General features: G+C 48.4%; 1 protein-coding gene across 1 annotated transcript in view; it reads right to left on the bottom strand.

The window, feature by feature from the left end:
- Positions 1–14,195, bottom strand: part of LOC147108584 (protein-glutamine gamma-glutamyltransferase 2-like) — a 118,263-nt gene that overhangs the window by 29,411 nt on the left and 74,657 nt on the right. The window contains exons 7-8 of the mRNA XM_086005272.1: positions 10,266–10,401; positions 501–604 (exon numbers count right to left, since the gene is read on the bottom strand). Coding sequence (XP_085861398.1) covers positions 501–604; positions 10,266–10,401 — 240 coding nt within the window. The remainder of the gene's footprint in view (positions 1–500; positions 605–10,265; positions 10,402–14,195) is intronic.

Genomic DNA, 14,195 nt, shown 5'->3' with positions numbered 1-14,195 from the left:
CCTTTTCCATGACTACCTTAAATCTCACCGAATTATGGTCACTGTCACCAAAGTGCTCACCTACTAACACTTCTACCACTTGCCCGGCCACATTCCCTAGAATTAGGTCCAGTACCGCCCCCTCTCTTGTAGGACTTTCTACATGCTGGCTCAAAAAGCTCTCCTGGATGCACTTTAAGAATTCTGCACCCTCTAAGCCTTTCACACTCTGACTATCCCAGTTAATATTGGGGAAGTTGAAATCCCCCACTATTATTACCCTATTATTTGCACATTTCTCTGAGATTTGCCTACATATCTGTTCCTCTATCTCCCCCTGACTGTTTGGGGGCCTATAGTACACTCCCAGCAAAGTGCTTGCCCCCTTTTTGTTTTTAAGTTCTACCAGCAGTGGGCCATCATTTTTGTCTGCCAAAGAAAAGCCTCTAACTATGCACATAATGGTAAAAGGTTCTTACTACACAAATGTGTTACTGCACAGCTACATTATCTACCCTTACCTTCACTTTTCTCCTGTGGAGTTGGGTCTAGTACTTGCCAACCATCATAGCCTGGCTTCAGATCAGGACGTGTCATCCAAGACTCCACCCAGCAGTGGAAATTCCTTCAACATTACAGACAGTAATTATAGTTAACAACCACTGCCCTGGCTTTTTGATTGGATTGTATAATTTGTGTTAAATCTAGTTTTGCAGGCATGTAGAACTTCTCCCCCTTCAAAGTACAAGTCCGTCAAAAGATTCAACAGTGAAATCTACAGAACTGGCATGGGAGATATGAATATAAGAGCTTGCATATTTTCAAAGACGATCATGTCCCTCCTACTATGCTCTTAAAAACATTTCAAATTAAAACAAGCCAGTTGGCCCATCAAGCCCTTCTTTCTGCAAGCTACATGCCATCTACCTTATCATGGACTCTATCCCACCTACTTAAGCTCCTGAAGGAAAGTTTTGCAAAAGTCGTCAAGTAAACTTCAGCATCCCAGATCTTTTGTATTCAATCCCAGCCTGCCGTCTTCCACATAACACACATACACATTTTGGGTTGAAAATGAGCCAATTTACCATTTAAACCCGTTGGTGTTGATTCCTCGGATTCAGGTATCTATTCTCCACAGTGTACCCTCTGAGAGTCATTAAGAAGGCCAAATTATAGAGAAAATATTTGGCTCCTTTTTTTTAAAGTCAAGGATTCATAAAATATGTCGGGGCCATAAATTCCCAGTGCCAACATCCTTGGAACAAGGGCTGGGACACATGCACCAGAGATGCTGTTGAAGCTTGTGGAGTCAGTAAGAGACTGGCAGGTCCCCGGTTGACTAGGGGCACATCTCGGGAGCCCGACTGCCCCAAGAGGCCAGGAATCCCAGTGGATGGTGGTTCGGTTTTGAGGAGGCCCTTCTCCCCCACCCACCTTAAACCAAATATTGGCAGCCCATTGCACAGCCCCTTTATAAGTGGGTGGAAATAAACTTTAACCTGTAAAAAATCTAATCCACGCTGTATCCCTGGCCTGCATCCCAAAGCTGGTCCCCGCATGCACCATTTAACAGGCTTCCATAGATCCACCGGTCCTGTGTAAGGCCCGGGTCATGGGGATTCCCTACTTAGGGTGTCTCTGACCCTGCTCTATCCACAGCGCTTGCTTTGTAATAAGCAAAATGAGGCTCTACCCCTTACAAGACCCTGCAGTAACTCCCAGAGCAGGCTGGGAGCCGGCTAATCAGGGGCCAGGCCTATTTTCTGGCTCTGCTGCCAGACTCCCAGCGGAGCTCCAGTACTCTAAAAGTTAAGTTAGTGTTTCTATTTCATGGGTACTAATCTCAGGAAACCACGAAACCAGAAATATAATAGTTTCCAGCAACATAACAATTTGTACAAGCACCATGTCTAATTAGAATCATGCTATGAGGGGAAGATTTTGTCTCTGCACTGTGTGTAATGCAATTGGAAACCCACTCTTTCTAAACACAGTGCAGAGGAAACCTTTCCCTGCATGTTTAAAACTTTACTGAGTAAAGCTGTTTAATAGAAATGAGCTGTTCAGTGGCTAGTTGTATTGGGAATAGTGAAGAAAGGTGTAATGGGGGTCATTTTGATTTTGGAATCAGCCACTCGTTACACATCTCTCCCGATTTTTCATTTCATTGCTGTTGATGGAAATGAAAATCAGGAGAGATGTATAACAGGCGGCTGATCCGCTATCGCAGTTTGACACTATTGGACAAAGTCAAAATTACCCGATGACTATTCTCTTGGCTATAGGGTGAAATAAATGTGATTTCACATCATAACGTGTATTAAAGTGCAGGGTATGTGGAGGATCCAATAGAGGAATTAAGCTGATAAATTAGTAGAACACATGGAAAGTAGACTGGAATATGTGAATCTATTGAGACCAAAGTAAGTGACCCAGATATTTGAGGCAATAGTTTGCTTGGTCCTGTGCCTAAAACCAAAAATAGCAAGATGACTGGTTGTATATGAATATATTTAGAAACTTGCCGCACTTTACTCCTTTAAACAGGAGCTTGTCATTTGCCTGACACTCTGATTGTTAAGTACATAAAGAGGTTGTGCTTAAAGATAACCAATGTTAGTTTCTTACTCTTACAGCAGGTCTAAGGCTATTGGAACAATTTCTCCTTGGTTTCTTATACACTTGGATTTTCAGCTTCTGCTTTTCCAATGGCAGCCACCGCCAGGTAAAGACGCCCCATTTCAGCAACTAGTTTCACGTAGACAATTCAGACATTGGTCACAATTAGAAGGTCAGCAATGTCATGGCAAGTACTTGTCAAATTGTTTTTTTTAAAGATATATATAGAGCTGTCTTTTTTTTTTAGAAGGTCCAAGGAGAAGAAAAATGGGGAGGGGGAATTTGGAGTTGCAAACAAGGGTTGAACCTCCACTGTGCTCTGTTCCTGACCTAAAATGTTCCAAGAAATGAGGCGCTGAAAAAAGATGACAGAACTTCCCAATAGGATTCAGGGATAATCGGAAGGAAGAGGCAAGCCTGGATGATATCTAACATATTGGGTGGGGGGGGAGGGGCAGCTTCAGGAGTGGAGCAGCAGTATTGGAGAATGTTTCAATGGTGTGTTAACCACGTAGTCTGAGTTTATTCAGCAAATGAAGCATCACAATCTACTCCACAACTATAGCGTTTACCATAGAGTGATATTTAGAAATTGTATATATATCTGTGTGTGTACCTGGGATTGGGAACACTCTACCTGAAAAGGTGGTGGAAGCTGATTCCATTAATAATAATTTTAAAAGGGAGTTGGACAGGTATTTGAGGATGAAGAACTTACAGGGTTAAGGACAAAAAAACGGGGATCTGGGACTAAGCACGCCTGCTCTTTCAAAGAGCCAGCACAGGCACGATGGGCCAAATGGCCTCCTTCTGTGTTATAAGTTTCTATGATTCTCTGGCCGTGATTTTGCTGATCTTGGCAGGTCCGTGGCAGGTGACGTCGGCGACGGATCCCGACCCCGCTGCTGGCTCCAGCCCGCTGTCCAAAATGAATTTCCCTTGATGGTGCTCGTTAAGACCGTCCAGGGCGATTCCCGGCCATTTAGAGGACGCGGGTCTGGTGACGTCATTTGATGACGCGTCATCAGCCGGTTTCCTTAAAGGGACCGTGTCCAAATTTATTTTGACAGTTATGCTGTCAGTATTCTACAGTATTGAGGTGCTGCAAACACTGACAATGACTGCACAAAGGCACAGGGCTGCACCCAGGCTCTCCCATGACTCCCTCCATATGCTTATGAAGGGAGTCACAGCATGCAAGGAGGTCCACTTCCCTTCCCATGGGCAGAAGAGACCTCCCCAGGAGATCACCACAGCCTGCTTGCACATTGCACAGGAGGACTCAAGCAGGGATGTGGTCAGGAGGACCTGGGTGCAGTGCTGCATACCTTTCAATGATCTCAGTAGATCACAAAACATTAGTACAAAGCCACACTCAACCTCATCCTGCTGTGCCTCTCATCACATCCCCATCACCCTGCCTTCCCTCCCCTACTCCTGCACATCCTTACTCACACCAACTTACCTTGCACCTCCACCCATCCCTCTCTCTCTATCTATATTATAACATCCCCATCTCACTAGCCAACCCTCACACACAGCCTCATCCTAGTGCAATCATACCAACTAACAACACAGAAGGGTAGGCACTGGGGTGTTTTATGCAATGTCCATGTAAAGTTTCTGTAATGTGGTGTCAAACATTGAAACCTTTATTTTCAACACTTTGTGCTCTTGGATAGATTTGTGAGCACCTTTGGAAGTGGCTTAGTGAGTTGCAGTGAATGGTGAGACATAACGGTACTCCCTGCAATGTTGATGAGTGTGAAAGGAATGGCTTGGACATTGTAAGGATGCTTTATCGTGTTGGTGAGGGGTGGTGCCAACCTGGCACATCATGTGGCAGCCAGGGTGTACAGCATCAAGTGAAGTAAATCTGGCCATGGTGAGGCCATCCCTGGCCTCCCGGGCAGCAATGTGGTTGGGTGCTGATGCCCTCTGTCCTGTTCAGCATCAGTTGACTGCGGAGAAGGTTGGTGTTGTTGTTGGTGCTGCAGGTGTGCCTGCTGCTGGTGGTGTTGGGGCTGATTGTGGTCAGATTCTGAGGACCGAGGTGAGAGAGTATGAAGGGCACCCATGCTGATGGAATAGATGGCAGGTGAAGTAGAGATGACAGAAGCGATCTGTCAATGGTGAGAGAGGTAATGAGGTCAGACTGGATGGAGACTTGTGTAAAGACTTGCAGCATGGTGAATCTGTTATGGAAATGCAGTGAGGAAGATTTTGTGGCTGAGGAAAGATATCTCTGTAAGGTGGGAGCTTTTACTTGACATTTGAGGCTGTTAACTCATCAGCTGATTCAATGGTCACTGACCTCCCACCTCGGCTTCACAGACGTCTAGCAACAGCGTGAAACCCGTGGGCGAGCTGTCAAATTGAAAAGGTAATTGGCTGTAAACAAGCCACTAATCATTTAAATTGGCTCTCCCGCCGCTGCGTGTCAGGTCTGCTCAGAGCTGACAGACACGACATTTGGTAAAGGCGCATGGCAGCGGGTTCACAGTGGGATCCCAGCCCGCTGGGGGAAAAAAAACACTTTCTCACCCAACCCGCAACTGTTCGCGCCCGCTGATCCCTCAGAAAATCTCGGCCAATGATTCTACCCATATTAAATGTAGATGTATGAATTTATAATGGAGGGAGAAAAATTAACACAAAAAAGTGTGCCAAAAATATGGCAACAGAAAGCTAAGTGACACAAACAGGAAGGGCGCGCAGACATAAGATTTTTAGTAAGTCGGTTGAATGAGCCTGCAGCACAAAATTGCCCACAATTTGGCCCCGCTTGATAAGTTGGCAGTCTCATCAGAGAAACTACAAAGGTGGCTGATGTGGGAGGTAGAACTGGGTCTCAGATACTCGTCCAATGCTGGGGACTGAGGTACACTGTCGGGATAGTGCAGACAGAGCTTTACTTTCCATTAACCCTTGCTATACCTGCCTGAGCAGTTCTGCCAGTGGGTTGAAAAATTGGAGTTGTTGGGGGAGAAATTCAGTGTTAGCGCCAGCCGTTGGCACCTTAAGAGGGCGATAAGTGAGGTGCAAAGCGGCTAGCACCCGGGCGCGGCGAAACCTGCGTCTCTCGCGAAATTGAGCGGACATTTAGCGGCGGCGCAAAACCGCAATGCCCGCTCAGCTGCGCGCGCAGATCCTTACGCCATTTCATGGTGCAACACCCTTGGTGCGCCCCGAACCGGAACTTCAGTGGCGCCCCCCTTCTTTCCGCCTGGCGCTCCCAGCGACTGGTTGACTGGAATGGTTCCCAGTCGCTGTGGGGTTGGGGGGTTGCTATTTAAAGGGGGCTCTTCCTGGCTTCTTAGTGGTAGCCATTTTGGACCAGTCCTTCTGTGTGAGAGACAGAGAGATTTGCAGAAAGACAAAGGGAGAGAGCTTTCTGCATTGAGTCAGCGCTCGCACAGGTACTTCGGGCTTCAGCCCAGAACTTTGCAGTTGGATTGATTTTTCAGTGGCATAGCCTTGAGTGGCCACATATTATGGGGGCTGCAATGGGTGGAAACATTGGGTTTCTCCATTGCATTGAGAGGGCTCAGAGACGCCGAGAGAGAGTGCCAATCATGGCTAGACGGAGGAGGGCCAACAGGCATCGGCACAGGAGACCTTACCCTTCCAGGGTATACCGCCAGCAGTTCACCTACCTCAACATGTCTGAGGAGCAGTGTATTCGGAGGCTTCGATTCAGCAGGGAGGTGGTCACTGAGCTCTGCCACCTGCTTCAGACAGATCTGCAGCGTCAGCTGAGGAGCAGGACGTCTCTGTCGGTGGCAGTGAAGGTGACAGTGGCTCTCAACTTCTATGCCACCGGCTCCTTCCAATCTGCTACTGGGGACATTGCCAATGTCGTCCAGTTTGCGGTGCATTGTTGCATCCGCCAAGTCATGAATGCCCTCTTCAAAAGGAGACGTCAGTACATTTCCTTCCCCATGACCCTGGACAAGCAGCAAGAGCGCGCAATGGGATTTGCAAGAATAGCGGGCTTCCCCATGGTCCAGGGCGCCATTGACTGCACGCATGTGGCTTTGTGGGCGCCTCAAGAGAATGCCGAGGATTACCGCAACCGGAAGGGGTTCCATTCGTTGAACGTGCAGTTGGTGTGTGACCACAGACAGCTGATACTAGCTGTCAATGCCCGCTTTCCAGGCAGCAGCCACGACGCCTTCATCCTGCGCCAGACTTCTGTGGCAGACCTTTTCGAAGCCCTGGCTCACCCAGGAGGCTGGCTTCTCGGGGACAAGGGCTATCCTTTGTGCACCTGGCCGATGACCCCGCTCCGTGCGCCCAGCACCCCTGCTGAAGAACGATACAATGACAGCCATCAAGCGACCAGGAACATCATTGAGCACACAATCGGTGTGCTAAAGCAACGGTTCCGCTGTCTGGACCATTCCGGGGGAGCCCTTCAATACTTGCCTGAGCGAGTCTCCCATTTCGTTGTAGTGTGCTGTATGCTGCATAACCTGGCAATCCTCAGGACTCAGCCACTGCCAGCAGACATTGGAACACCAGCAGAGGAGGAGGAGGAGGAGGAGGAGGGCGAGGAGGAGGAGCACCAAGACGGGAGGGAGGCACAAAGTGCAAGGGCCGTCCGTCAGCGGCTTATTGCAAGTCGGTTCTAGGCCCCCTCTGAGGGAATGGCTTGTGCCATTGAAAGAACATGAATGGAATGGTTCCGCAAACCCTGAGCCAGTCAAGGCAACAAATAGTTCAAAGAGCAAACATGCACAATCTGAATAAAGACAATTATTTATTTAACAAACTCTGTGCCCTTCCCGCGTGACAAAGAAATACAGAGAAGCCCCCAAAAAAAGTCAGACACATAACTGGCTCTCACAACCTGGAGACAATGAACAAAAGGGTTGACCAAAAATGACCACGATCCTCGGCCTTCACTGAAAAAATTAACAGCATTTTGCCACACCTCCCACTTTTTGGCCTGCGAGGGTGATCTGTTTCGCTTGCAAGATTGGCCCCTTCCCACCCTGCGTCTCCTCCGCAATGGGACCCCAGTGGCTGCAACAAGGCTGGGGGAAGGATGCTGAATGTCAGAAACTGAGCCTGCAGATGCCCTTGAGGTACGGCCTGGACCAGCTCTGGGCCTGGAGGGCCCGGCTGCTGACTGCTCCAACTCTGCATGGGCGGCAGCAGTCTGTCCTTCAGGTGGTGGCAGCTGCAGTGGAGGAGTGACAGTGTTGGCAGCAGGAATGCTGCCATTCTGACAGAGGACAGGTACTCCCTGGTCGGACGGCACACTGGCGCTCCCACGGGGCAGCACTGCAGCATGCGGAGCAATCTGCTGAAGCACAGACTGCTGGCCTTCTGCGGCGCAGCGAGGGCCCCGGCGATTCGTGCCCGATGCAGCGAGGGTGGCAGCAGTCAGTGCTCGTGTGGCCTCAATCTGTGTCTGCATCAGACCAGCCACTGACTGCATTGTACCACTAAGCACTTGCGTGGAACCCGCCTGTGCTGCACCAAATTCCTGCAGACTCCTTGCCAGTGTTGCACCGAAGTCCTGCAGACTCCTTGCCTGTGCTGCCCTGAAGTCCTGGACACTCCTTGCCAGTGACTCTATGGAGTCGGGCATCCTTGCCACTGCAGCCATGAGCTCAGCGTGCCTCTGCTCCACCTGGGCGCCCATTTCAGCAAGGAGCCGCACCTCTTCTGCGCTCACTGTAGCAGGACTGAAGGCCAGACTCTCCCTCCGGGGAGAAGGCCGCCGAGCTTCCCTACCCCACCCCCTGCGTTGCTGCAGCCCGATGGGCCCCGGACCTTCACCCTCCTCAGACCCTTCCCCCCTGCTCCCCTCCAGGGAAGACGTGTCCACATTATGGCCATGGGCTGCCTCGGCTGAGGGTGGCACTGATGGTCCGGCTTCCTCTTCTTCCTTGCCTTCAGAATCACTCAAAGTGGCAGCTTGAGGGCCCACCTCCTCACCTGGCGAATCAGCATCTGAAAGCAGGGAGGTACAAGAGTTGCTTTAGCGTGAGGACAGGGCGGCAGCAAGGGAGGCATGAGTGCTGCGATGCACTGTATTGGTTCGATAGTGGCAAAGGATGCTGGTGTGAGGCACAAGTGGAAGGAGAGAGGTCAAAAAGGTGATGGCCTTACCATTGCTGTCCAGACCAGGGTCGGCATCTCCAGTGGCGACGGGGCCAATCATCCGGCCTTCCATAATCCGCTCCACTCGCTGCTCCAGATCGCTGAGGTCTTTAAGGTCAGACCAGCCTCCCCCGGTCCGTTGCTGCTGCCTCCTATTGTGGGCCAGCTTGCCCTGCAACAGAAAGGACGGGCTCTGAGTACAGTGTGAAGCCCTGATCTTGGCTGCACTGCCTCACATGGTTGAATAGCCCTTACAGTGTGAAGCCCTGATCTTGGCTGCACTGCCTCCCATGGTGGAATAGCCCTTACAGTGTGAAGCCCTGATCTTGGCTGCACTGCCTCCCATGGTCGAATAGCCCTTACAGTGTGAAGCCCTGATCTTGGCTGCACTGCCTCCCATGGTCGAATAGCCCTTACAGTGTGTAAAGTGGTGAATGTGCATGTGAGTTTCATGAAAGGCCCATAGGTGTTGGATGAGGGTTGGGCATTGGGGCTTTCAGGACCCTTTGGCCATAAAGTGAGGTGCACATGCAGGGATGAAGAGGATACTGAAAAGGGTACTCACCCTGACAACCCGAGTGAGGTCGTTGAACTTCTTCCTGCATTGCACAGGGGTCCTAGATACCATGCTGCTGGAGGTCACTCTGTGTGCCACCTCCCTCCAAGCTTTTCGATATTCGTTGGGCAGCGGCCTCCTGCCACTGTCCGGAAACAGGATAGATCGCCTGTGCTCCACTGCGCCAACCAGACCTTCAGGGCCCTCTCACTGAACTGCTGCACTCGCTCCCTGGCCCTCTCCATGGTCCGAGGCATTAGAATGTGGCAGCAGGTCTGTCCAGGCTGAGATTCAGGGCTCCAATGTGCAGGGCGTGGCTGCAATCCAATTCGACCCTCCCCCTTTAAGAGCTGACCGGCGCCAGCGTGTCTGCCTGCAATCGCTAACTGGCCGCACCTGCGCTGCGCCCGCCCTCGGTGGTAGCGCCTCACTTCTCCAGCTTAGCGCCTTAGGACAGTCGTGCAGCGCCTGCTTTAGCACTCCAAGCACCTCTTGGGGCGAAGCAGGTCAATTTCGCTGAAGGTGGCGATAATTTGCGCCGGGCGCTAAATTTAGCGCCCGCTCGACTATAACGCCCCAAACCTGGCGATACTGAATTTCTAGGCTGTTTTGTTTCCCAGCACTGGCATCCCAAAACTGAATAACCACAAACAGAATCATCAAGAAAATATAAGTTTTTTTTAAAGTTTGCAAATCGTTGTGTGGTAACATTATGATCTTCATGTCTACCACAATCCTTAAAAGGCAGAACTTCCCCTGTTCATTCATGGAGTGGATTGTTTTTTCATGTTTGCAATAATAATAAAGGCCACAGTCTGGTCATGGAGTGAAGAAGCAGATTAAGAAACCCCAACCTCATCCTTATAAATTCTGATCCATTAACTGTTCCTCTGAAAAGTTCACGGCAAGTTCTTAAAGTTACATTATTGCAAATAGAAATTGAACACTTTGCATATGAAGTTGTTTATGTAGTACATACAGAGATGAAACTCACCAGATACTATCTCTTGTTGCATTCACCTGTTTTCCATCCTCATCAATGAAACTGTCAATTCTCAAATTTTGCTCCGTATCATGAGCGGAGTTGTAATTTGTAATGGGCCGCGTGGGAATTCCCAAACACCTCAAAACTGGAACAAAGCAACAAACGTTAGTAAGGGTCCCACACGGATGGCATTTGAGACTGGGTTAAACCAGTCAGGCTCCACTCAACAGCAGTCATCTGATTGGTTGCATGTTCCTAAATGTTTGAAAGAAAGATAAATGTAGAGTTGGTTCTAACCATCTAGGAATGGGCTACTTGTTGGAATGTGCCCACATTACATCGCAATTGTGAAAACAACACCCGCGGCCCTTTGTCCCTGTTCATGATATTATGAAGAACTTCCCATGTAAAAACATTTGTTTCCTCAACCCAGCAGTTTAAAACATAAAACATAGGATCAAAAAATGACTGGAGAGTCAGGGGGAAAAATGTGGTTGTTTTGCACCCCGCTCGCACCCCGGCCATGATCTTCGGTAGCGCACCCTGACTTACCTCCAGACGCTATGTCCGACGGGGTCAGGGCGGCCTACCTGTAGCCAGGGCAGCGCTATTTAAAGGCGAGGTGCCGGGCGGCCATTTTGTTGCTGGCCGCCTGCCAGCACCTGCCTCCGCTGCTGTCTCTGGCCTCCTGAGCACTCCCCGTGGAGTGCCAGCTGAACTCCATGAGCCCGGCACTTTTCTTGAGTGCTGGGCTCTTTTGCCGGCACTCTGGGCACCGGGTCGCGCTGCACAAGGCCTCTCCCCTTTAAGAAGGGTAGGAAAGCCTGCAATACCATGGCACATAGCACCAGGATATTCCCTCGCAGCACCCCAAGAGGGAGGTGGGGCACTTCCAGTAGCGCCCCGCTTCCCTCTTGGGGCGCTACAACTCAATTTTGGCCGTGGGGGTGCTTATTTTTTCGGGAAAGTAGCGCCCCGGCGAAGTTAGCGCCCCAAAGGGGGCGCGACTCAATTTTTCCCCCTTAGGAACATAGGAGAGTTCAAAGAGAGTCCCTTTAATTTCGGGTTATCTAGAGCTTCAGAGGAATACAGTTAAAACAGAAGTTAAAATGGAAGCGTTAAGCCTGGAATTTCCACAAGGGTTGTCCCAGTACTGGAAGATTGATGGAAACCCTGTTTCTCCAGGGTTTTCACCAAAATAATAGTGGGATATCGGGAGAACCCCACAGCGTTTTTCTTAAAACTTGTTCAGGTTACGCACAAATTAAATAAGGTAACTTGTGATCAGAATGCATTTAATACAGGAGGGGAGGGGAGATGTCTCTCAGTGAATAGATCACCATTAACAGCTAAAAACAGGCCTACAAGAAAAATAGGATGAAAAATGATAAGAGTGGAAATTATTTTAAAGGGATTAACACCTGCATCAGTACAAGAAAGAGAAGAGTGTTGTGCTAGTATATTGGGTTCATACGATAATGTTCTCGAGTCATTTCTAGCTTGGAGAGCTTGAAGGCAACAGGGCAAATTTTGCTGTGCGTAGAATCAAAAAGTTTTCAACTGAGGTTATACAGCTGGCAGAATGCTATTCTATGCTGATTATTTTGCTGTGGCTGAAAATCCAAGACATCCCTTATGCTAATCGTACGTAAAGGTAATTTCAGTTTTAGACTGATGTAAAAGTCACCATTGTTTATGTCGGATTGTGCACAGCTGGTCAAAGAGACCAGCAGTAAAATTTGCTGTTATTTCCTTTCCAGTATTTTATCCTTCAGAATGAGATCTTTTGTTGTTAATTTTGATCACTTTTTGAGGGCCCTTGACTCACTGTTTTCTTTTCTGGGATTAAAAAGTGCTAAAAAAGTTACTTTTGTGCCATTGTCGCTAACTGCATGGTCCTATGGAAATCAGAGATATACATCTTCCAAAGTATAGATTGAAATAAGCAACAAACACAATGCCTGCCTAAATCTGGTATTAAAGTAGCTATTCTTTCACCACCGGACAAAACTCAGATTCAACGAATTACTACACAGGACATCCAGTGGTCCCAATTCTGAAAATTCACTTGTGGCTGCATGGAAAGCATGAACTTCTATGCTTCCAATTCTGGGAACATCCATGCCTTAATTCTCCTTAGTGGGACCAGAATGAGCCGCAACATCGCTATAATAAGGAATGATTAGTGTGGAGGAGGAGGAGGCCTTATCTGACAGGAAATGCCTTGTGGTCTGAATTACAAAAACTCTAAACAATCTGTGTCAATTTTTAAGCGCAAAAGACTGCCAATCCTTTTATTTATATGATGACAGTTTAATTAGAATTCCCTTTCTGGAGGCTAAATCAAACAATGTGACCCTCTGAATAAATAACGCATTGTCATCTCTGACAGGTTAACGTGACTCGCTTTTCTCAAGGTCCATCATTTATGAAACTGGCATTATATTAACCCTGGTGCTGTATTTGCGTTACTACGATGCACATTCTGCTATTGTTCGTGTATATGCAAACCCCTCTCACTGCACATTTTCGTTGCTTCCTATTTGCTCCTCATGACTGTTGTGAAACTGATGTGTTGTTTCACTTTCAAATAACCACACTCCTGTGGCTCAGTTGATAGCAGTCTCACCTCTGAGTCAGAAGGTTGTGCGTTTCACTAGACTAAAGTCCCGCTCCAGAGACTTGAGCACAAAATTTAGGCTGATACTCCAGTGCAGTACAGGTAGACTATCCTTTATCCGCACTTCTGAAAACCGAAAACCTCTGAAAACCAAAAGTTTTTTTGTGGAGCGTAAGTCGTGCGCACGACATAACCCGAGTGGCGCCAAACATGACCCGACGCGGCCGATGCTTTTCTGATCTGATTTGCGGGCCAGCTTAGCGTAGGAGTCAGCCGATATCCGGCTTTCCCACAACTGGCAGCGGCAGTCGAGCCCCAGATCCCCGCTAAGTCAAGGAATTCAGATACGGAGCAGGGGGAGCTGTAAACAGACTGGGAGCAGCAGCACAGAGAAGCAGGAAGGGGAATGAAACACGGAGCAGGGGGAGCTGTAAACAGACTGTGAGCGGCAGCACAGAGAAGCAGGAAGGGGAATGAGACACGGAACAGTCGCAAGAGGTAGCCTGAACTTTTAAAATTTATATTAAATACAAATACTAATTACCAAATTAATTTAATGTTCAGAGTTTCCCAGTCTGACATAATACCTTCTGAAATCTGAAAATTTCCGAAAGCCGAAACACAGCTGGTCCCAAGGTTTTCGGATAAGGGATAATCAACCTGTACTGAGGGAGTGTTGCACTGTCTGAGGTGCCATCTTTCGGATGAGACGTTAAACCGAGGCCCTGTCTGGCTAGTATTTATCCCTCAACCCACATCACTAAAACTGATTACCTGGTCATTATCACATTGCTGTTTTGTGGGACCTTGCTGTGCGCAAATTGGCTGCCGTGTTTCTGACATTACAACAGTGACTACACTTCAAAAGTACTTCATTGGCTGTAAAGTGCTTTGGGACGTCCTGAGGTCGTGAAAGGCACTATATAAATCCAAGTCTTTCTTTTCTTTCTACTGCAAATAGACAGAATTGAGGCAACAAAACCGTCCACTAACCGTCTCAAAACTTTAAAAAATATTTTACTATTTTCTGGTAGTGATCCTCACACCAACTCTGTGATTCACAGGTAAAGCTAACAGTACCTGAGATGGGGTCGGACACCATTTTAATACTCAGCCACTCTACAGGGGGCATTCAAGATGAGGCTTAGTCACAATTGGAGTGTGGCGAGAGGAGGGATTAAAGCATCTTTCATGTTGGCAATAAACCACAAGCCTTAAAATAAATTTTAAACAACTTCCCACAGATGGTTGTTATGAGTAGAAAACTCAGTTGTCTTTGTGCGGCTTCTAGTTGGCTGCAGCACATTCTTTGGAATACA

This window comes from Somniosus microcephalus, chromosome 13, assembly GCF_052327205.1.
Source record: "Somniosus microcephalus isolate GS21.2 chromosome 13, FLI_Smic_1.0, whole genome shotgun sequence".
Taxonomy (NCBI): Eukaryota; Metazoa; Chordata; class Chondrichthyes; order Squaliformes; family Somniosidae; genus Somniosus; species Somniosus microcephalus.
Note: the sequence above shows the minus strand (reverse complement) of the source record. Positions and strands in the feature narration are given on the sequence as shown.